Source organism: Typopeltis vanoorti, chromosome 11, assembly GCF_054136105.1.
Source record: "Typopeltis vanoorti isolate ZY-2024b chromosome 11, IOZ_Tvanoo_1.0, whole genome shotgun sequence".
Classification (NCBI taxonomy): domain Eukaryota; kingdom Metazoa; phylum Arthropoda; class Arachnida; order Uropygi; family Thelyphonidae; genus Typopeltis; species Typopeltis vanoorti.
The window spans coordinates 127,830,012-127,855,346 of record NC_143559.1 but is presented as its reverse complement, the minus strand read 5'-3'; the positions used below and the strand labels follow the sequence as shown (position 1 = coordinate 127,855,346).

At 34.7% G+C, this 25,335-nt stretch overlaps 1 protein-coding gene across 1 annotated transcript in view; it reads right to left on the bottom strand.

Annotated features, from left to right (window-relative positions):
* LOC150102036 (LIM domain kinase 1-like) overlaps positions 1-25,335 on the bottom strand; it is a 307,253-nt gene that overhangs the window by 6,966 nt on the left and 274,952 nt on the right. The window contains exons 11-12 of the mRNA XM_090399953.1: positions 14,554-14,769; positions 6,185-6,342 (exon numbers count right to left, since the gene is read on the bottom strand). Of these exons, the coding sequence (XP_090256079.1) occupies positions 6,185-6,342; positions 14,554-14,769 (374 nt within the window). The remainder of the gene's footprint in view (positions 1-6,184; positions 6,343-14,553; positions 14,770-25,335) is intronic.

Below are 25,335 nucleotides of genomic sequence, written 5' to 3'. Positions count from 1 at the left end.
TAAATCTTTAACATAAGGAATACTTCAACTTATAACTGAACATATAAAAATGAATTTTATGAAAAAAATCTGAAAATGCCTAGCCTAAGAAACATTAGAATCAGAGTTTTCCTATCCATTAATTTCAAATTTTTAAAAGATATGGTGAGATCAATCAAGGAAACAAATTAAATAATCTTTATGTGCTACGAGAGTGGTTTGAAAAGTTCTTGGCCTTGACCATAGATGGCAACATTATTGGCAAGATTTTTTCCCCCCTAAGTTGGTATATCTGTCATAAGCATCCATGTGAAATTGCAAGTCATTCTATGAAGTAGTTATACAGCTGTCTGAAGCAAAAGTGTTGTTTTTTATCCATTGAAATGGATAAAATTGAGTATCGTGGGATTATAAATTCTTTGCAAAAGAAGACTTAACGCCAAAAGAAATTCATTTGAAGTTCATAAAAGTTTATGGGAACTCTTCTCCTTCATTTTCAACAATTAAGAAATGGGCTGCTAAGTTTAAACGTGGCCGTACCAGCCTTGAAGACGATCCATGTGAAGGACGTCCAAAAAGTGTAACAACACCAGAAATTATTGATCAAGTGCACGATATGGTATCGGATAACCGGCAAGTCAAAGTGCATGAAATTGCTGAGACTATAGGCATTTCAAAAGAACGTGCAGGATATATTTTGCATGAAGAATTGCAAATGAAAAAGCTTTGCGCAAGATGGATGCCACGTTTGCTCTCAGCAGATCAAAAATGAACAGTGCTTGGAGCATTTTAACAAGAATAAAACTGATTTTGTGTCGATTTATTACTATGGATGAGACTTGGATTCATCATTACACACTAGAATCCAAACAGCAGTCAAAAAGTCAAAAAGTCAAAAAACAGTGGACAGAAACCAGTTTTTCAGCACCAAAGAAGACAGTCAGTTCCATCAGCAGGAAAGGTCATGGCATCGGTGTTTTGGGATGCTAAAGGCATTTTGTTTATTAATTATCTTGAAAAGGGTAAAACAATAACCAGGGAATATTATTTCGATCTTTTAACCAGACTAGACGAAAAAATTTGTGAGAAAAGACACAGTGTGCAGAAGAAAAAAATCATTTTTCATTAGGACAATGCACCTGCTCACAAAGGTGTTTTGGCAATGGAAAAATTAAGGGATCTACACTATGAATTGTTGGAACATCCACCATATTCCCCAGATTTAGTTCCCTCTGACTTCTATCTCTTCCCAAAACTAAAATTCTTCCTCACTGGTCAGCGTTTTTCATTGCAGCTGTAAAGGGGTATTTTGCAGATCTTACTGAGAACCACTACAGGTATGAGATAACGGTGCTACAGGAATGGGAATAAATGTATTAGTCTTAAGGGAGATTATGTTGAAAAATAAAAATAATTTTGAGATTATAAATTTCTTTTTTCATTGTTAGGTCGAGAACTTTTCAGACTACCCTCGTATATAAATATAAATAAATATTTCATTAGTTTTTTTTTCTCTATCTTCAAGTGTCTCAATGCATTTACTTAACTTGCAATATCTACCAGTTATAACATATAATGAAGTAACAAATTAAACCAAATGCAGTACTATAACAGGACTTTTACCCAAAAGTCCTAATTATCTCAAAAACTTTACTGGTTACTACTGTGTTATATAAATATGCAAATGAAAAGCTATTCACAGGCAGCATAAAGTTTGAACAACAGACATACAACAGAATTAAGAAATATAATTAAAGTGATATAGAGTAAGCCACCATTTATTTGACTGCTTGGGCAAATGATTTTTTGCTTGTAGATTTGCGGGATTATTAGCTTGAAGGAATGCTGCATGTACCACAGCGAAGCATCACTCCTAGGGATTATGAATCCTTTTGACATTAGCAAACTATATAATAAACTCTCACTTGGTTTCTTAATTTTTTAAAAAAAAGTTAAAAGTGGTAACATCTAAGTGACCAGTTATAACACACAGTGAAGTAAAAAATGAAACCAAATGAAAGCCAACCTGGTTGGCTGAGTGGTTAGTGTATCTGCTCTCCATGCAAAAGGCTGCGAGTTCGAATCCCACCGTGAGCACGAATGTTTGTGATTGTCTGTTGAAATACTAGTGGTGGTGGGCAGTAGATGGTGTTGGTGTAGTTGGATTGAGTGGTGAAGACAGAGCTGTAGAGGTGAAAATTTTAAGTGGGGGTGCTGCATATACAAAATAAGAATAGCATCCCAAAAATAATTCATTTTTTTCCTAATCAGCAACCAATTTATTAATAAGTAAATTTACATATTAAAAAAATTTGCTTTATTAAAAATATTATTTGAAAATAAAATCCATTCTTCTATTTTTGCCTTGACAAAATTTTTCAATAACTTTTTCATTGAAATTTATAATTTGCAAAATCATGATTTTTTTCAATTGAAATCATAGACAGGGCTGTTAACCGCTCTTGGTTCAAAGTATCCCTTAAATATGATTTCACCCTTTTTAAAGTAGAAAAACATCTTTCCAGTTCTGCTGTGGTCATTGGAATTGTTACTAAAATATTTATAAGTTTAATTATTTCACTAAAAACATTTGCTAAATTTTCTTCATTTTATATATTCAAAATGAAAAATCCTTTAAACTTGTGAAATTCTTTTCTAGAGTAAAAAATTTGTAATTCTGTTTCTAATTTTTCTGGAATAAGAATTGAATAAACTCGTCATATTTCTTTTATTTCATAAGTTGGTAGCTCTTGGAAATTTTTCCCCACTTGGTTAGACTATAATAAATTTAGTTTAATCCTTTATCCAAGTGTAAGCAAACAAAGTTTGCACCTGAAGTATCTTCAGGACTGAAGCAACTCACGGTAAAGGTGGACCAAGCTCTCATCACTCCTTGTCTTAGTATCTCCCATAATGCAAAGCACATCTCCTTGCAGACATGTATAATGCTATGCATTAAGGGAAGGGCCACTACCCAGATCGGTTTCAACCTTTGAGGTTTCGTCAGTGGGAGTCAGACCCAGAGGTGATACTAAGGTGGAAGCAATGGAGAAGTCATATTTACCTATACGAGTTGATTATTAAGTTAATAGCTCTTTATGAAAACTCTCAAAATTTTCCTGATAAAACAGTTTAGCAGCTATTAAATGTTTGGTAAATACAAATCTTTCTTTTGCATCCATACTACCCACACTTCTTTACTTTCCATAATTTTAGCAGTACTAGCAGACTCATAGCATTCTGAATTATATATATTTGAAATTGCTTTATAAAATTTATTTAATGCTCTTTGAATCTTATTAGCATCATTGTTTCTAGATTGCATTTGATTATTTGAAAACAATCACTGTTTGTGTATGATCAGAAACGTCTGTGGTATCGTCGGCCATGACTGCTACATACGATGTTTCATTGATTTCTGATGCTATGCGATCGTGACAAACTTCTAATATGCATTGTAATAATTTGTTTTGAATAGTTTTTGATGTCCCTTTAAACACCGAATTGTTATCTAAATGTTTCTGCAAAGAAGGATGAAAAGTTGCAATGAAATTTATTAACCCCTTAAATACTCCCAGATCTTCAGACGAATTACTTTCATTATGCTCCCGAAGGGATAATTCAAATTTGCCACAAAATTTTATACAATCAATTATTTTTGATAATATTTCTCGGTTTTTATTCACTTCTTCATTATGTTTCAATTTTGATGCTCTATAATCCTCACTAAATTGTTCAGGAATATTAACTTATCCTAATAATGAAATTATTATTGGTACAAAAATAGTTGGCACACGAGCATTGAAAAATAAGGATTTGTGTGCATTTATCTTAGTACAAATTCTTGATGGGATGAAACTTTCTGTTTGGAGGGCAATTCATTATGTAACATTTTTGATAAATAAAAAGGAAAGCATGCATCATGTAAAAAATTTCTTAGAATTGGATAGCAAGCAGAAACATTTTCAGAATACAAATGCAACATAAGAAAGCAGATCTCTCCCCCCCCTCCATCATTTAATTCCATTCCCATTTCACCTTGGCCTGTCAAGGCAGTTAATCCTATTTGAATAGTGTATTATGAGTAAACTGTATGCTCTTTGGGAGAGTTTGTTTTATAGGATGAAAAACCATGCCACTTCTTAGAATTGGATAGCAAGAACAAACAAGCTGTCTGACATAAAAAGCCAAACGGCTATTTTTTCTAGCGAAGTTAATTAAATTAAGGGGATAACAATCCCTTATTATTTTACAGCGAGTATGCGAAACTCTGAGATCGAAAACTATGATCTAAGAGTTTCAAGCCAAAGAACTATCGGCGAATCCAAGCATAAGTGAACATCTGGTAGTACAATAAGGGATTTTTATCCTCTTAATTTAAGCTGTCTAACAGTTTGAAGACACCATGCAGTGCCTTTGCATGAGAAACTGCATGAGGAGGAAATCAACAGTACATGGGAATTAGTAAAGTTATGGGGTTAATCATATCATAGTTAAATGGATTAATCACACTTTAAAGCAACAGCTGAATAAAGAGAGGATGTACATTTTTGTAAGCAGAGGCTCACGTCAATTGAGTGTTCCCTAATTAGTTATCCTTTCTTCAATTACCAGAGTGATGGACAGGTGAGTAAGGCTTAATCAGATTAGAAAAAAAAGTTATTTACAAACACTGTTAAAGTAAGGAAGAATAATCTTAGTGAATGCGAATGGTAGAAAGTGCCAGACGAGAAATAGTTGAGCTGTTAAGTGATCACTATAGTAAGGTATACAATTCCATGCAGACCTATTAGCTCTCTGGATGTTTGGAGAGACAAGGAAAGAAGAGAAATAGATGAGTTATAGAGCTGTTAAAAGAGCTTGAATCAAGTACAGCAGTTGGAATAGATACTGGCATGGGTACTGAAGGAATAGAATATGCAGAACAGCATTGCCCCTGAACTGGATGAGTCTTAGCACATGCAAGATTCCTGAGTGGAAAGAGAGCAAGTTAATTCCATCATGTACAAGAGTGGAGTGTAGAATGATGCAGCAAATTATAAACCAGTACATATCTCTGGTGTGGTCATCAAGGTATTGGAAAGGCTGGTTAGGAAATGCATCCAAAGGTGGGTAGACAATACTAGGATTCTTAGGACAGCATGGTTTTATTTAAGATATATCTTGCTTTAGCAATCTGCTCATTCTATAATAGAGAGCATAGTCAGTAGAGCTGAATAAGTGAAATGGATATACCACAATATGCCTGGATTGAGCCAAAGAATTTGACAGAATTCAACACTGGAGAGGTTTGCAAAATAAATATGTGGAATGATGGGAATGACAAGTATCCCAAAGTGATGTTGGTGTTAAATCTATGAGGAGGAGAGAGTATATCACAGGATTCTGTGGCTGGGAAATTAATACATATTGTGACATGTATATTAATGATACTGGGGAAGGTCTTGAGTGTAATATTGTCATTTGCTGATGATGATGCTAAGTCATGAAAAGCGATAACAAATGTAGCTGATACATAAATCTCTGCAGGCTGATTTGAACAACTTGGTTACATGGGCAAATGACAATGAATCCAGTCTGATGTTGCCAAACATAAAGTTATGCATTTTGAATGGAGGATATTATAGAGTATTATATTAATGGGAATTTGCTGGACATAGTCAATGAAGCTAGTGACTTAGAGATTATTGTAGATATCAAGAAACTTCAGGAATCACTGCTAAGGTATTAAATCATCAGGGCCAATGATAAATGATTTTAAGGAATTGTGTATATGAGGACAGAATGAAGGAATGTGATCTTCAATTTGAAGAAGAGAACAGAGGAGATAGAAAAAAGTTAGTTAAGGGATCTTGCAGCATAGACATAAGTGAGAGTGTGCAGCTTCTGAATGGTGGAGGAATAGGTAGAAAACTCAGAAAGGGGTGGGGTCACCCATGAAAGCTGCTTGGGGGGTTTTAGGAAGCACGTGAAGCCCAGGTTCCTCTTGTGGTATGTGATGAGTGTTTGTGAAATGGGCTACTATTTGATATGAGTAAATCTTCAGTAAATGGGTTCAGAGAGATGAGTTAAGTATCTTTGTATAAGTTTAAATGGGCCCTCCTTGATGAATCCTTAGGTTATTCATAATAAAATTATATAATACTTACAATAGTAACATACATAATTGTCTTCTGCAATGTACTAATTGCACCAAATATCTTACCGTTTTTCGGGATCCACATCACAGCAAGTAAAAGCAATCTTGTAAAATAATGGCTCGGGACAATCAACACAAAATTTTTCTTCAAATACTTTTGTGTTAAGACCAAAATCTCTGCTCCTTGGAAGGAAGTCAGGATCTGCTTGCACTCTTCCTATAATCTGCAGTAAAAAATGACAGGAAGGCGGGGAGGAGTAATTATAAATTAAAAACAAGAGCTATTTTCATATATCATAAGCCACACACAATGAGTAATACTTCATGAGTTGAATCTTCATACAAATGTTTTCAGCAGCATTATGAAATAATATTAAATAAGATTCAGCAAAAACGGTTATTTTCTAAAATGGGGGGGGGGATTAGTTTAATACAAATCTACAGGTTAAATTATTACATACATTTGAAAATCCACTTCAGAAATGTGAAGGATAGTATTTATTATTATTATTACTATACTATCCAACATTTGCACAGTATCTATCATATTTTACTTTGAACTCATTCACAATCATGGTGGCCAGCTTGCCATTCCTCTGATACACCCTATGATCCACAGCTCCTTATTCTTTATTTGGAGCAACCCATTGGGGCATTCCTCATCTGCTACCCAAGGGATGCACCTGGTAGGAGTCTACTGCTGTCCTTATGCTTTATACTAACTATCTCATTCTGGTTTGTTACCAGTGGTACTAACTTGGGATTTTATGCATATTATCATACTCAACTGCCTACTGATGTCTGCATATTTACTCAACAGCTTCCTCCCTAAAGCTCTAATTTTTATGATTTTTCACATCCACTTTCACTTCATTCCACACCACTTTTTCCAGACTGTGAGCATCAAATCCATTCATGTGCAAACCATCCTTCTTGTATAAGTCCTTTCATCCATCAAACTCATTCCTTCTACATAACCTATGCAGATTCATTTGCTATTATGATCTTACTTCTCAGCTCAGTTCTGTCATACCATGGCAACAGATTAATTGTCTTAACTCTCTCACCCTTTTCTTTTACTACTTTCAGTAAGTTGCTCTTTCTGACTCTTTCATGTCCTCCCTTATACCATACCTTTTCTCCTTTCAAATCATTCATACCAGCCAAAACAATTAACTCTTTCACTCATTCTAATAGCCTCGTTCTAATCAATACCAATGATTTTTGCATCTAGGAAGCACGGTTTTGTCACTCTTTCACTAACACACCTCTTATGATACAATTACCATACAAGACTCTCTCCTTAATTTTTTTTTCTCTCTTGGTCAAGCATTTATTTAGTATGGAATTAAAAGAGACTGAATGGAAGTGGAGGCTAGCTACTCAGTTTTTCATGTCAATTCAGCTGAATATTAACTATATCTGCAAAAGAGGAGAAAATAAGTGAAAAGGTATAGCAGAAAGTAAAGTGATAGTGCAGCACTTTCCCATAAAGAGGGAGAAATCATTACATGACTCGGCAGACCTGAGATTTGTAAGTGGTAAAAAGCATCATATTTACTACCTGGAACTGGTTATCTGATAAACCTAATATTGGGGGGGGGGGGGAATTAAGTTTCTCATGCTGAAGCAGCTGTAGATGTTTGTCCCAAGAGAGTTCTAAAGCCATAATCATTCCAAAAAGAGGAAAATATATTTTGAGAAAATGTTTATATAATTCACCATCATGTGGAGTAGATTCTTTTTGCATGCACTGAGACTGAATTTAGTGAACAGAGGATAAGAAAAACAGGGAGGGAGGAAGTGACTAGCTAATTTTTATCCAATTAAAAAAAAAGCCGAACTAAAATAGTAATAGACAATAAAAATAACTGATTCACATGGCATATTCCGGTAATTGGACTACATTTTTTTTAATAAGCTATATAAAAGACAATGAATTAATAAGCTATATAAAAATTAATAATTAATTTTTATATAGCTCATGTACCAAATGATTCCATTCTAAAAGCAAAATACCAAGAAGTTGGTGTACCAAAAATATAGTTATTTAGTCAAAAATATCCAAATTATAAAAAAGTTTGCAGCAAATATTCTATGTTATTTTTGAAGCACCTATTTATGTGAACAATTATTCTCATGTATGAAAGGTAACAAAACAGTCCACAGATCAAGATTAACCGATGTCAACCTTTCTGCCATAATGAAGGTCGTAAGCTCACAATCTTTGAGTCCAAATTTTGGCAGGCACACTCGACAACGTTTAATAATAAACGTTGTTGAGTGTCGGTAAAAAAATAAAATACTGAAATTAAATTACTATAATTATATTATGCAAGTATATATATATATATATTAATCCGAAAATATTATCATTTTTTCCCAAAATATTTTCAGTAACATTTAATAAATTCCCCAAAATATAGACTCCCCCCCTCCAAAAAAAAAAAAAATATATATATATATATATATATATATATATTTATAGAAGCATTTTATTTCAACACAAACACAAAAAATTTCAAATTAACAAGAGGCTCTGTAAATTTTTGCGATGGTTATTAATGAGAGTTTATACTTTTTTTAAAAAAAATGTCATCATCAAATTCCTGCCATGTACCCTCAAGGGTTGTACAGGATATGATAGTACTACATGAAAAAAAAATTATCATTACTAACTTCCTATCTACAATTTTCCTCCAAATCAGTCTGTTACTTGTAAACTCTAACATTATCAGATCTTATATTTCTATCGTCTAAGGCACTTTGTACCGTATCAATCCACCTATATCTTGGTCTTCCTCTGGGTCGTTTTGCTGCCAACGACCACTTGGCAGAGAACACTTGTTTTGCTAATCTTTCTTCGTCCGTTCTGTTTAAGTGACCATACCACCTGAGATTAGCTCTGCTAACGCATTCCTGGATGCTGACAAAGTCAAGTTCTTTCCTAATATCCTCGTTTTTAATATGATATTGCCATTGATGCCATCTGTTCACGCCTATAATTTTTCTCAGGACTCTCATATCTGCGGTCTCAAGTCTTTTGCCAAGTGTTTTACTTCTGACCCAGCTCTCAGATCCATAAGTTAAAACTGGTTTGAACACTGTCTTGTATACAGCTAATTTAGTGTTCTGACTAATTTCTCTCCTATTCCATATGAATTTATTCAATTGACTTTCCACCATACTAGCTTTGCTGATTCTGTTGGCTATTTCTATATTTAATTTACCATCTTCAGCAAAAATCGTGACTAAGTAGCTGAAATGTTTTACTTGTTCCACAGGTTCTCCATTCACAACACAGTTGACATTTTCAATGATTCTGCCTATTTTCATTGTCTTTGTCTTTTTATTGCTGACCTTTATACCATATCTATTACAACAGTTATTCAATTTAGTCAGAGAATCTTTCAGACTTGTAGCGGATTTATTTAGAAGTATAACATCATCCGAATAAAGCAAAGAGCTGACATTAACATCTCCAATTTTGATATCATGTTTAATACCACTTTCCTGCATAATGTGATCCATATAGATAATGAATAACAGAGGAGATAATGTGCATCCTTGTCTCACACCAGATTTGACATTAAACCATCTTCCTTCAATTCTAACTGCTAACTTACAACTCAAATAAAGACTAAGTACTGCTTGATATAATGCCCCATTGACACCATATAACCGTAGCGTATTGAATAGCTTCTCTCTTGGCACCTGGTCATATGCCTTTTCCAAATCGACAAAACTTAAATACAGATCTTTGTCATATTCCCATGATTTCTCGACTATTTGTCGTAAAGTGAAGATCTGATCCTTGCAGCCTTTATTTGGCCTGAATCCAGCTTGTTCTTCCACAATTCTTCTCAATCGTTTCTCAAGTATACTTGTATATCTTGCCAGGAACACTCAGTAGGGAAATACCTCTGTAATTCTCACATTCAGTTTTATTTCCCTTTTTATATATGGGTACTATGAGAGCTCTACTCCAATCATCGGGAATTCGTCCCTCTGTCCAGGCTTTCTGAACTATGCAGTGCAGCCACTGTAAGACTCTTATACCACCATATTTCAGCATTTCTGCTCGAATATCATCTACTCCTCCTGCTGCCTTTCCACATTTCAAGCCTTTGATGGCTTTTTCTACTTCATGTATGGATATGTATTCCTGACTGCATGCCTGGTCAGTGTTTTTTACCACAGTGCTGTCATCACTGCTTGTTTCATTTAGCAGTTTTTTAAAGTAATTACTCCATACTTCAAGGATATCTTTTTCTCCTGTTTTCATTTCACCTTTATCATCTCTAACTCCTTTTACAGCACTCTTTCCTACATTCCTAAGCTTCTTCAACAATCTCCAGAATATTTTGCCACTTTCTTGATATTTATTTTCTATATTCTTGCGAAAGGCCTCCCATGACTTTTGTTTAGCTAGTTTTACACAGTGTTTAGCATTCTTTGCATTTGTCTCTGTATTCTCTAAGCGCACAAGCTGACTTATTAGACAGGAACTTTTGATATGCTTTCTTCTTTTCCTTCACTGCCTCTTTAACTTCCTGTGTCCACCAGGGAGTTCTGATTTTTTTATCCTCGCAGACAACCTCACCCCATGCCTCTCTGGCAGAATCAATTAATGTTTTCTTCAGAGTTCGCCAATGAATCTCCAAGGTTTGATTCTTGTTCTCAAACTCTTTCATTTTTGTTCAATAATCTTTGTGTATTTTAGTCTACAGTTCATTTGAAAGCTGCTCAACTTTTTAACATAAAAGTTAAAAAAATGTATAAATATATATTTATACAGAATTATTTTATTTATTCAAATAAAATTTAATTTTGGTTTAATTTGGATTAAATGCTATGTATTGTAAATATTAATATAATAAAAATATTCTTCGTATTATTTTTTTTTGAGTTGCCATAATCATTCATACTATTATTTTTTATGTATTGTAATGACTTAGAATAAATAAATTTTTGTTATTAATTTTCCAATTTATTTATACTCTTTTTTCACTTCCTTTCAATTCTAATTAGTGCAGGTTTTTTTAGTGGAAAATCGAAAATTTATTACGGCCCACTTCAGATATAGTTTAATAGCAAATGGCTTGCAGTCCAATTGAGTTTGACACTCCTGATTTAAGGTAACCAGTGGACCAAAATTATCAATGCTTGGTCCACTATTATTCAATCTTCCCAATATCATTAATGTATATTAATGATATTGGGAAGGATCCGACAAGCAACATATAGCTATTTGCTGATGATGCAAAGATAGGTAGGGTAATCAGGAATGCTGCAAATATGCAGTACTTGCATATTCAGAATGATTTGAATAGGCTGAAATTGTGGGCATGCGAAAATGGATGTCAGTTCAATGTCAGTAAATGTAAAGTCATTCACTTCGGCATGATTAGATATCCAATGTCGTATTATATTAGTGGGATTATGCTTGAAGAAACTGATAAGGCTAGGGATCTTGGAGTGTTAGATAGGAAGTTGAAGTTCAGGGGCCATGTAGCAAAGATTGCAAATACAACTCAAAAGATAATTGCAATGCTGAAACAAATGCCATTTTGCCTCTTTACAAGGCCTTGATAAGACCTCACTTGGACTATTGTGCGCAGGTCTGGTCTCCGTTGTGATTCTGATATATTGGATAGAATGCAAAGGGGAGTGTTAAAAATGATATCAGGATTATGGAATACTGATTATGAAGACAGATTGAAAATTCTTGGACTGCAGACACTAGCAAACAGGAGAAAGAGTGATATTATTGAGACTTACTAACTTTTGTTTGAGGGTGGGGAAAGGACAAGAGGGCATCTTTGGAAGCTGAGAATGAATGTTGCTAAGAATGGGGGGGGGGTTAAGAACTAGATTTCTCTCTCATAGGGTGGTGTGTGATTGAAATGCATTGCCATTGGATGTTGTGAGTGCAAGTAGTGTGAATGAATTTAAGAATAAGTATAATAGCTGGTGCATGTAGTATGTGGCCTCCCTTGCTGAGTCTTTGACTCCCTTGAGGTTTCTCTTAATAATAATAAGAAGAACAATCTGCATAAAGTACATAGCTAAGTTCAAAATCTCCATTTTTGATATCAGGCTTAATATCACTTTCTTTCATGATGTGATCCACATAGATGAAGTGAATATAATGTGCTTCTTTGTTCCACACCTGATTTAACATCAAATCACTTGATTGTATTTCCATCAATCTAAATGCAAATTACAACTCAAATATAGATCATATATTGCTTCATATAATGTCCCATTTAAACCATATAATTGCAGATTTTTGAACAGCTTTTTTATTGGCACCTTTTTATGTGCATTTTCCAGATGATCTCTTCTTCATCAAATTTCTAACATGTACACTCAAGGGAGTACACAGGATATTATGAGAGTACTACATAAAAAAGTTATGTCATTACTAGTTTCCCCATCAACAATTTTTCTCCAAATTAATCTGTTATCTGTCAAAACTTCAATATTATCAGATCTTATATTTCTGTCTTCTAAGTGACTTCTTAGAAAGCCCCCCCCCCCTCCTGGTGCGCCACTGCATTCCTGAATGCTAATAATGTTCTTTCCTAATATCCTCATTATGTCATTGATTCCATCTGTTCACTCCCTTAATCTTTTTCAGAACTCTCATATAGTCTCCAGTCTTTGATCAAGTGTTTTATTTCTAACCCAGCTCTCAGATCCCTAAGTTAAAACTTGGTTTTGACACTGTTCTTATATATAGCTAGTTTTGTGTTTTGACTATTCCATATAAATTATTCAGTTAACTTCCTACCATACCAGCTTTGCTAATTCTGTTGTAGATTTTCATATTTAATTTGCTATCTTGAATAAAAACTGTGCCTAAAAATCTGAAGTATTTTACCCATTCTATAAGTTCTCCACTGAGAACTCAGAGTGTAGGTATTAGTGAGAATTAGCTATAAGAAATAGACACACTAACTGGTATCAAGTACAAAGGGTACAGTATATTTAGGAAGGATAGACAGGATAGGAGAGGAGACCTTTAACTGTAATATTAGTTCTTCAAACTAACTACCAGTTTTTCATCTGGTAATGAGTTTGAAGTCATCTGGTGTGAGATGGAGGTTAACGAGATAAAATACATAGTGGGATATTGTTACAGACCTACTAGATCAGTTGCTAGTGACAAAGAAATGCATCACCAAATAAAGATGATAAGTGACAAGAGTAACCATAATGAGGGACTTTAATTTCTCTAATTCTCACATTCAGTTTATTTCCTTTTTTATTGATCAGCAACTATGAGAGTTCTCCAATCTGGAATTCAACTCTCTGACAAGGTCTTCTGAATTATGCAATGTAGCTACTGTAAAACTTTCATACCTCCATATTTGAGCATTTCTGGAAGCTATTGAAATCATCCAATTGAAATCAAATATCAGCTGCTCCAGGTTTTCGATAGCTTTTTCTACATCAAGTATTGATATGTATTTCTGATAACATTCATGCTGAATGTTTTTTACCACCATGATGTCATTGATGCCACTCTTCATAAGGTGAAATGATTATTTCACCTTATGAATCAAAGTTAAAGTAGAAGAGCAGCTGCATAATCTGGTAATAAGGACAGATGGAATATCAGCACATATACTAAGAGAATGTTCAGCCAAACTGACTAGGCCTTTCACATGTTTGTATAATTTGAGTCTCAGGTCAGGAATGATACCACAGAAATGGAAGGAATTTATGATAGTTCTGTTGTGCAAGGGAGGTGCAAAAACTGATGTTTTAACTACTACCGATCAGTATCTGGTTTGGTAGTGAAGATTTTAGAGAAACTTGGTAAGAACTCACAACATACAGAAATGTGTAGACAAACAAGCTATACTTTGTAAGGGGCAGCATGGATTTAATAAAGGAAGGTCTTGTTTTAGCAATTTGATCATATTTTATAACAATGTTACGGCTGCGTTGGGAATAGATACACTATGATAATGTTGAATTTTGCTGAGGCATTTGATAGGATACCACACAAAAGGCTGTTGCATAAACTGAAGAATATGGATTTGGAATATAAACTCGACTTAGATAAGTGGATGGTTGACAGACAGATATCAATAAGTGGTATATGCAGAATGCAGGAATTCCCTGAATTCCTGAAGAGGATACATGGGGTTGCCTTCTAGTTATCCAACTTCAACCTAAGCAACTACTATAGGTGTTCATTATGTGAACATTAAATCACCATTATATTACTTTTTTAGATATTAGCATGATTCCATTCCTGAACTTCATGATTTACAGCTCTAACCTATCAAATCTATCAATTTACTAGATTAGAGAATGAACAATCCACAAAAAATACCTAAATCAGCAAGCACCACTCATTAATAATCACCATAAATTAGTCATTTAACAATTTTCAACACAGTAAATGCAGCTTCACTTACCTCACACAGAATAATTCCAAATGAAAAAATATCCACTTTTTCATCATATTTTTTTCCAGTCATCATTTCTGGAGCCATCCAATATGGATTACCAACCACTGTGTATCTTTTTTTTCGTTCATACTTTTTAAAACCTTTGCCATGTTTTCGTAAAGTATTCCGGTTATCAAATAAAATTCTGGCTAATCCAAAGTCTGCAACTACAACACTTTTATCCTATGAAGAACACAAAACAATACATAAGTATGATTACTTAATCCAAACATACATACACATTATATTACAAGATATATTAAATACAAGAGATTCTCTTTCTCCCAAGTGAGATGGAATGGGAAATGAAAACCCATTCCAAAAAACACTGTACATCCACCTCAATATTTGTGATATTAAATTTCAATATACACAAACATGCATCACCCACTACAGACACCAAAGCCTTACCTGTTATTATTAACAGAACAATTAGCAGCTGCAACTAGTATTCCACTTCAACTTTCCTAACATTCTGCATGATCCCTTCCATTCTGAAAACTTATGGATTTGTCATAATTGTCATTACACGTAAACGGCAGTTTAATTGCATCACCTTATTTAATGACCCATTGTTTTTTGTTTTTTTTTAATAAGTTACTTATTTTACTTGGCTGATATTTTGCTGGTTTTATACCCATATTCTTCTAAGCACAAACTGGCTGTCAGAGTATACAACCAACAATAATTAGTTAATATGGGGAACAGCTTAAAATTTTAATGGACAATACAAAGAACCAACTAGCACCATCTATTGTTGAATAAAGAGAAAGTTTAACAAGTATTACTTACTTATCATGTTCATACCTTGTGGCATATAAGACCAAGTTCCATTTCTTCCAGATGCCCCTGTCTAATACCACTAATTATACTTCTCTCCAGCTCCATCCAGCCAATCTTCTTTCCCTTTCTGTCATTCTCTGCCAAATTAATTTTAGGCCTTTTCCATTTCCTTTTTTCTTCTAGAATTCATCTCAAAGTTACTCTTGGAATCTCTCTCTCTCTCTGCTGTCCATTCTCAGTATGTGTCCATTTCCATCTACATTTTTTTTTATTTCACTGGCAATACTTTTTTTGTTCAATCAGTTTATATGTCATTGTTTGTTATACATTGAGGCCAAAATAATTTTAATATTGTATGCAGACATTTTGTTTGAAAACTATTTAATTTAGTTTTCCATTTTTCTGGTAATTTTCTATGTTTCTGATCCATATAATAATACATCTGAATACTGTTAACGAAGATCTTCAGTTTGGTTTTATTATAATATCTGGATGATTTCCATATTATTATGCAATTTTCTGAAAGTAGTTGTCACTTTACAAATTTTTTGGATCGGAATTTTTATTTTAAATTGTGTGCGGTGAAGGCGATTAGGGGTAGTATGTATGGGGAATTTCAGAGTATGTAATGACATAATGATCAGTTAGAACAAGCTTCAGTCACTCATGAGTCTTGGTGAAGCGAGTGTGTTATTCATAGTTTCCTTCAATTACACCCTGATTTTTCATTTCATTTTCCTTTTAGCTATAACCCTTTCTTTTTTCCAAAAATGTCAAAAAGAAACAACAGTGCAAAACCAGAAAATGAGCAAAAGAAACAAAGAAAAGCAATTACATTAAAAAAATCCAAAATTATTACCAGCCATCAAGTGAGTAGCACTGTTAAAGCTCTTTCTGAGAAATTTTCTCTTGTCGCTTCTACAGTTTGTACTATTTTAAAGGATAATGAAAAATATTTGAAAGAAGTAAAAAATGCACGTAATAAAGAAACAGGCAGTATAATTTCTCATATGGAAAAACTGTTAACTGCTAGAATAAGCAACCAAACGCGTCAATTACCCATGCAATATGTACTAAAGCATTAGCCAATTTTAAAATGCTGAAATACCAAAAAGGGGATGACTGCAGAGAGACTTTTGCTGCAAGTAGTGGGTGGTTTGACTGCTATAAAAAGCAAACTGGTTGGCATAACATTAAAGTACTGTAGAAGGTGAAGTTGTAAGTGCCGATAATGAGTCTGCAAAATTGTACCCAGAAAAATTGGAAGAAATAATCAAAGAAGGAAATTACTCACCAATGAAGATTTTTAACATCGATGAGATGGGCCTTTTTTGCAAAACGGATGTCTGCAAGAACTTACATCGCAAAAGAAGAATCCTCAATGCCAGGTTTTGAAGCATCAAAAGATCACATCACCCTACTTATTAGAAGGAAATGTTGCTGGCGACTGCAAGTTAAAATCCCTATTTGTGCATCGATCACAAAATCCAAGAAGCTTAAAAGGAATTAATAAAAATACTCTTCCAGTAATATGGAAGGCAAATAAGAAGGCTTGGCTCACGGGTTCCCTATTCAAAGATTGATTTAGGCATCATTTTGTTCCCGAAGTGGAACTTTGTGAGAAAAAAACAAATTCCATTTAAAGCGCTTCTGATAATTGACAACACCTAGCCATCTCTCATCAGTAGCTTACATTGTCCTAATGTAAAAATAGTCTTTTTACCTCCAAATACAACCAATGGATCAGGGACTGATTGTGATGTTTAAAGATGGAACTGATAAAGATGGAAACTGTTCTATCAGAGTTTTGGAAGAGATTCAACATTTTAGAAGCAAGTCGGGTAATGCAGAGCACCTGGCATAAATTTTCTGGAAAAACTATGAAAGGAGTATGGTACAAACTTTCTCCTCAGTTTAATGATAATTTTGAAGGCTTTGAAACTCCAACAAAGCTTGTGAATTCTGAAACTCAAGAGATCTAAGGTATGGTTAACCAGTTGTAAATGGAAGTTTTGGAAGGTGATGTTAATGAACTGCTTCACTCTCACACTATGATCCCCTTGAATTAGAGGAACAAGAAAGAAATGAAGAAGAAAAAGACAAAGAAGATGATGAATATGAAGCTTCAACTTAGTTTTTCACTTTAAAAGGGCTATAAAAGCATCTAAACTTCTCGAGAAAAAAAAAAGCTCAAGCAATCTTTGAATCACAAGATTCAGACTTTGAACAATTTAGTATATTTTCCTGCAAAATGAATAATGATTCTGCTTGCTATCAAGCTATTTTAAACGAACAGAAGTGAAAGTCAATGAAGCAGAATGACTCAAGGCCTTCTTTGGAAAAAAAAAAAAAAAAAAAAAAAAAAAAAAAAAAAAAAAACCGCACCAAAGCTTCCTAATATATCTCCTACTACTTCGACAGCTGCTGATTCACCTGGTGATATAGAAATGAGCTGATTTTCTTTTTCAAAGAATCTTCTTTAATTTAAAATTTTTCTAATGTTATTTTTTCAATATGTAAATCTTTGGCCAGTAAAGTCTTTTCTTATCATTTAATATATTATATATTCCTATATTCCTTCTTATGAATGTAACTCTCACTTATAGCATTATTTCTAAGGCAAATAAACGCACGCTTTATAAACGGTCACTAGGAACCAATTAATTCGTAAAGGTGGGAACTACTGTATTTGCTTTTGTAAACCTTTGTGTTATTGTGCGCATTGCTAGTGTTGTGAAGAGAGGTAGTGTTACATTTGAATGATGTTATGAAAAGTGTTCCCCCCACCCCCAAATATATTGTGTAGATTTTTATAGTAATGCTTTTGTGTGATGGACTGGCTATAATAAAAGTGCAACAATAGAAGCGAAAGTATTCACTTCTGTTGTTGTTTTGATTAATGTGGAAGGTTTCAACTCAGAGATAGTTTTCCCCTGGACTTTTTACAGTGGATATGATGCAACACATGTTACATGTGCCCAATAACACTGAAAATTTATGAAGTGTTAGATTACATGAGAAGAAGGAACGCATTATAACGTGTGTGAGAAATGCAATGAAAAGTTAGGGCATTCCAAAAACGAGAACGGTGTTACTATGAATATAGAAAATGGATGGAAGTGTTTGCAACAATATAAGTGACAAAGAAGAGCTTAGGCAAGAGATAATGAAAATGCAGAGTCGGGTTAAACATATGGAGGAGGAAATTTAACCTTTAAAGAAGAGATTAACTGATGTAAATGAGGAGGAGGTTAATAGGAAGAAAACAAGTATCTAAAGATGATAGGGTGGATTTATATGGTGATTACTGATTCAAGATAATAAGATACATAAATATCTTATTATTTCTTGGTAGTGGGCATAAACAACTTGGTTAGTGAGACAAAGAATGTGGAAAAGGATTTGAAGAAGTTGTTGCAAGAGGTAAAGGATAAGTGTCATTGGGAAAGTGGTTAGTTTGTTCCCCAGATATGACAATAGTGAACTGAGAAGGAGAGCATTGATACTGAATAACAAGATGGCTAAATTGCATTCGGCAAAGAGTGTTCAATTTGTGGATGTATGGAATGAATTTGAATGGGTCTGGTGTTGGACATTTGGAGTAAATGTTGTTCGTTAAAAGTTCACAGAGTTCATAGGAAATTCGTATCACTAAGGTTTAGATAGAGAGAGAGTTTGAGAAGGAGATTGTGGAAAGAGAGGAAGTGATTATGGCAGGGCAGAGTAATTCAGTGCAAAAAAGTGGGAATGATAAGGATATGAATGAAAATCATTCAGGATAAGGGAGACCGAGATGTCAGAATGAAGAGAGGTGTGATATAGCAACACCATCACTCTGTACTAGAGAGTACCGAGTGATGGTGTTGGTGGGACGGCCTCAAAAAGTGGAGAATTGTTTTGTTTGTATACTAATGTAAGGAAGCATCAAAAAAAAAAAAGAGGCTGAGTTTGAAGTATTGATTGAGTCAGTATGCCCAAAGATAATTGGTATAAGTGAAACTTGGTTGACTGAGGATGATATACTGTCAGGACTAAAAATAGTAGGAAACAGAATTTTCCAAAAGGATAGGAAAGTGAAAATAGGAGGGGCGGGGAGTACTGTTAAGAATAGCAGAGGAATGGTGTCCTTCAAGAGTGGGAGTAGTAAATAGTAATGCATGTGAAGATTTGCTGTGAAGCTGAGATTAATAGAATAGTATATCTAATAGGATGTTGTTATAGGGCAGGGAATGTTCATCATCATCATCAAATTCCCCATGTACCCTCAAGGGGTGTACAGGATATGATACTACTACATGAAAAAAATTACATCATTACTAGCTTCTTATCTACAATTTTCCTCCAGATCAGTCTGTTACTTGTCAAGCCTCCAATATTATCAGATCATATATTTCTGTCATCTAAGGGACTTTGTACCATATCAATCCACCTATATCTTGGTCTTCCTCTGGGTCATTTTCCTGCCAGCATGGCAGAGAACACTTGTTTTGCCAATCTTTCCTCGCCCATTCTGTTTAAATGACCATACCACCTGAGATTAGCTCTGCTAACGCATTCCTGGATGCTGACAATGTCAAGTTCTTTCCTAATATCCTCATTTTAATATGATATTGCCATTGATGCCATCTGTTCACGCCTCTAATCTTTCTCAGGACTCTCATATCTGCAGCCTCTAGTGTTTGGTCAAGTGTTTTACTTCTGATCCAGCTCTCAGATCAATAAGTTAAAACTGGTTTGAACACTGTCTTGTATACAACTAATTTAGTGTTCCAACTAATTTCTCTCTTATTCAATATGAATTTATTCAATTGACTTCCCATCATACCAGCTTTGCTGATTCTGTTGTCTATTTCTATATTTAATTTAACATCTTCAGTAAAAATTGTGCCTAAGTAGCTGTAATGTTTTATTTGTTCCACAGGTTCTCCATTCACAACACAGTTGACATTTTCAATGATTCTGCATATTTTCATTGTCTTTGTCTTTTTATTGCTGACCTTTATACCATATCTATTACAACAGCTATTCAATTTAGTCAGAGAATCTTGCAGACTTGTAGCAGATTTATTTAGAAGTATAACATCATCTGCATAAAGCAAAGAGCTGACATTAACATCTCCAATTTTGATATCATGTTTAATACCACATTCCATCATTCATGATCCATATAGATAATGAATAACAGAGGGGGATAATGTACATCCTTGTCTCACACCAGATTTAACATTAAACCATCTTCCTGTACTTTCTTCAATTCTAACTGCTGACTTACAACTCAAATAAAGACTGTATTGCTTGATATAATGCCCCATTGAAACTATATTTGTCAATTGAATAGCTTCTCTCTTGGCACCTTGTCATATGCCTTTTCCAAATCGACAAAATTTAAATACAGATCTTTATTATATTCCCATGATTTCTCCACTATTTGTCGTAAAGTGAAGATCTGATCCTCGCAGCCTCTATTTGGCCTGAATCCAGCTTGTTCTTCACCAAGCTTTTCTTCCAGAATCCTTCTCAATCGTTTCTCAAGTATACTTGCATAGATCTTGCCAGGAACACTCAGTAGGAAAATACCTCTGTAATTCTCACATTCAGTTTTATTTCCCTTTTTATATATGGGTACTATGAGAGCTCTACTCCAATCATCGGGAATTCATCCCTCTGTCCAGGCTTTCTGAACTATGCAGTACAGCCACCGTAAGACTCTTATACCACCATACTTCAGCATTTCTGGTCGAATATCATCTACCTGCCTTTCCACATTTCAAGCCTTTGGCTTTTTCTACTTCAAGTATGGATATGTCTTCCTGACTGCATGGCTGGTCAGTGTTTTTTACCACAGTGCTGTCATCACTGCTTGTTTCATTTAGCAGTTTTTCAAAGTAATTACTCCATACTTCAAGGATATCTTTTTCTTCCGTTTTCATGTAACATTTATCATCTCTAACTCCTTTTACAGCACTCTTTCCTACATTCCTAAGCTTCTTCAACAACCTCCAGAACATTTTGCCACTTTCTTGATATTTATTTTCTATATTCTTGCCAAAGTTCTCCCATGACTTTTGTTTAGCTAGGTTTACACAGTGTTTAGCATTCTTGCATTTGTCTCTGTATTCTCTAAGTGCACACACTGACTTATTTGCCAGGAACTTTTGATATGCTTTCTTCTTTTCCTTCACTACCTCTTCAACTTCCTGTGTCCACCATGGAGTTCTGATTTTTCTATCCTTGCAGACAACCTTGCTACATGCCTCTCTAGCTGAATCAATCAGGGCTTTCTTCAAGGCCTGCCAATGAATCTCCAAGGTTTGATTCCTGTTCTCAAACTCTTTCATTTTTTCTTCAATAATCTTTGTGTAATTTAGTCTACAGTTCACATCTGTGAGCTGCTCAACTTTTATTTGCTTTGAAACTTTCTTACATGTTATTCTTTTCAATATGAAATTCAATTTTATCCTGCTCAAGAACTAAATAGTGATCACTTCCAATTTCAAATCCTCTGTACACTCTGGTGTCCTGAACCAGGAAGAAAACATCACTATCAACAATAACATAGTCAATGAGACTTTTCTTATTCCTTGCCTCTTCTCTCCATGTGAATTTGTGCACATTTTTATGTTGGAACATGGTGTTAGTAATAACTAGTCCATGTCCTGAGCAGAAATCCAACCGGTATTTGCCATTATTATTAGCTTTGCTCTTTTCTCCAAATTTTCCCAAAATATTTTTGTATGTCTCACAAGCATTTCCTACTCTGCTATTTAGTACCCCAACAAGGACCAACTTTTCCTTTTTCATTGTGTCAGTTGCTTTTTCTAAAGCCTCAAAAAATTCCTCCACTTCTACCTTAGTAGAACCTTCTGTGGGACCATAGGAACAAATAAGTCTCATTGTCCAGTTCCCCATTCTCATATTTGCCCACATTACTCTACTTGAGACTGCCTGCCATTGAAGAAAGATTAGCCTCGTATTTAGTGTTGAATACAATGGCTACTCCTTCTATTCCTTGATTGTCATTTCCTGAATATAACGTTTTGTATATATTGTTCAGAAAGATCTCACCAGTTTTTGTCTTTTTTGTTTCAGTCACCCCTATTATGACGATCTGGTACTTATCTAATTCCTCAGCTAGCTCTATTTCTTTGCCATTCAGGCTTCTTATGTTGATAGTACCGATCTTTAACTCTGGTGATGTTGAGTTGGGGTGTGTTTTCAGATTTCTTCCAGTAGCTAACTTTTTGCTGTCCGCCCTGGTTCCCTGGCGAAAACAATGGGGGGCTTTGTTTAACTGGCGACACTCCAGCCGTCATGAAATTTTGTCATGTTGTACCATCATTTTTTATTTTGGTTTAACTAATAAGAATACAATTTGGTCGGCTAAATCCCAAATTGCAAGCCCATCCTCGTTTGTTCAGTATCCAAGTAGATACCCAACAGGGTGCACCATGAGAAGGTGAGGATTGGAATTTAGGTCAGAAGCCCTGTCGGTTCTCTGCATTCCTTTAAAGGCTATGTGGAGGTCTCCTCTCAGTTATACAGCTTTCACCCGAATGTTAAAAGCATGAATTGTGAAATGTTTAGACAAATTAGTTGGGCAAGTAAAAGGAAGATGATCCTAATGGAAGATTTTAATTATAGGAATGTGAATTGGAAAGAGACAGTGTACATTAGTGAATTTGTCAAGTTTCTATGGAACAACTATCTTAACTCCCCCAACCGGCCACGACATCTATAGACATCGAGATAAATCTCGATACGAAGCTTAAAACCCATTGAATAACATGGATACAATTTGGTGTCACTATTTCATCCACACTGGCCAGTAGGGAGGTTAAGCAGCATGGGATGGAAGTAACATGATGTTTTCAGGTGTTGATTTGATGATATTCATAACCTCACAGAATGAGGTTGTGAATGAGGTATCAGCACTGCCACCTGATGGTGAGTGATCATAATGCTGGTTTGGAAGGTAGTCAAACAGGAAAAGCTTGTTATCAACAAGGTATATATGTGGAACTATATGGTGGGTTGATTATAAGTGAGAAGCTCCATAGTCAACTAGTATCAATACATTGGGTTGATGAGTTGTGCATCAATGTATAATTGCATACCAAGAGTTAAGTGAATAAAAAGGAGTGAGATGGATGAACAGTAAAATCAAGCAAGTAGTGTTGCAAAAGAAGTTATAGAGGAGGTACAAGGCAGTTTGAAGAATATAAACTGCAGGCCAGAAATGTGAAAGCATGGTTAAAAAAAGTGGAATATGAGAGAAGACTGGCCAGTCAGGTCAAAGCTAATCCAAGGGAATTTTTCTGCTATGGAGCAAGCAAGAGGAAAAATAATTATGGCAGGTTGACAACTGAGAATAATTATGGTAGCAGAGTAACCTTCTTAGCAAATGATATAGTTGAATTATTTAATAAACAATTCATCAGTGTGTATCATATTAGTATGAATGATGCTATGCAACATGTAGAAGGGAGGCAGGATTAGGAAAATTAAATCTGAAAGCATCAGGTGGATCAAGTGTTGTTTGGGTTAGATGTCAACAAGGCTGTGGGAATGAATGACATATTGCCATGTATTTTTAAAGAATGTGCAAAAGAGTTAGTCATGCTCTTGACTTGGTTATTTAATGAAAGTCTTCCAGTGGGGAAGGTTCATAAGGAGTAGAAAGAAAGCAAAATAGTAACTTCTCTGCAAGCATGGTGGTAAGACAGAAGTTTCCAATTATAGACTGTTCTGTATATATGCAGTTGTAGTCAAAATGTTAGAGAAATTGGTTAGGAATAGAATGCAGGAATGAGTTGATGGACATAAGTCAGCATGAATTTGTGTAAGGCAGATCTTGTTTTAGCAATTAGCAATTGTATGTGCTTAGATTTTATGATACAGTGATGAATGTGTTCGATAAGGCAGATTCGTATACAATGATTTTCTTGCAACTTTGCAAAGGCATTTGGTATCATGGCAGATTGGTGTATAATCTGCAGAGGATGGGATTAGATAACATTGGTTAGCAGATTGAAGATTGGCTTTCTGAAAGATACCAGCAAGTTATGTATGATGGAGTAGTGTCTCAGAAAAGGAAGGTGACCAGTGGCATGCCTCAGGATTTCTGTTCTTGGGTCCCTGCTGTTTAACTTATTTGTTAATTATATTTCACGTGGATTGACTGGAGATCTTCATGTTTACTGATGATGCAAAGGTAGACAGAATTATCAGGAGTATTGCTAATGTTAAATCTCTACAAGAAGATTTCAAGAGACTTTTGGCTTGGACAAATGAGTGGATTATAGTTTTAATATTAATAAATGCAAGTCATTACATTTTGGGGTACAGAGATACGGGGCTACAAACTATATTGGTGGAGCTGTACTTCAGGAAGTGGGTGAGATTCAGGATTTGGGGCGATGGTAGACATTGGACTAAAAATTTAATGGCACAGTGCAAGTGCTGCATAAACTGCACATTGTATTGCTGCCATGATAAAAAGTATTTTGACATGTAGGGATAAGGAGGTGGTGATGCCTCTATATATGACAATGGTCAAACCACACATGGACTATTGTGCAAAATTTGGTCGCCTAGTTTTCATTATGATGTGGAAACACTAGAGAGGGTCCAAAGATGAATAACCAAAGTGATATCAGGACTCTGAAGAGTGGTTATGCAGAGTGGCTGAAGGAATGTTGGAGAGCAATGTGAATGCAGGAAGTGTAAATAACTTCAAAGTTCATTATGATAGGCATGTTGCTGGTTGTGTGGACCTCCCATGATGAGTCCATTGACTTCATGGAGGTTATCAAAATAATAAAAATGATATCCCTGTCAGTTCTACCCTTGGTATCTACACTGGCCATTTGCTCCCAAGTACGTAAAATTCTTAACTCCTTCTAATGCATGATGACTACCTTTAATTTTTTTTTTTTTTTTTTTTTTTTTTTTGTGGTATTTACTGTT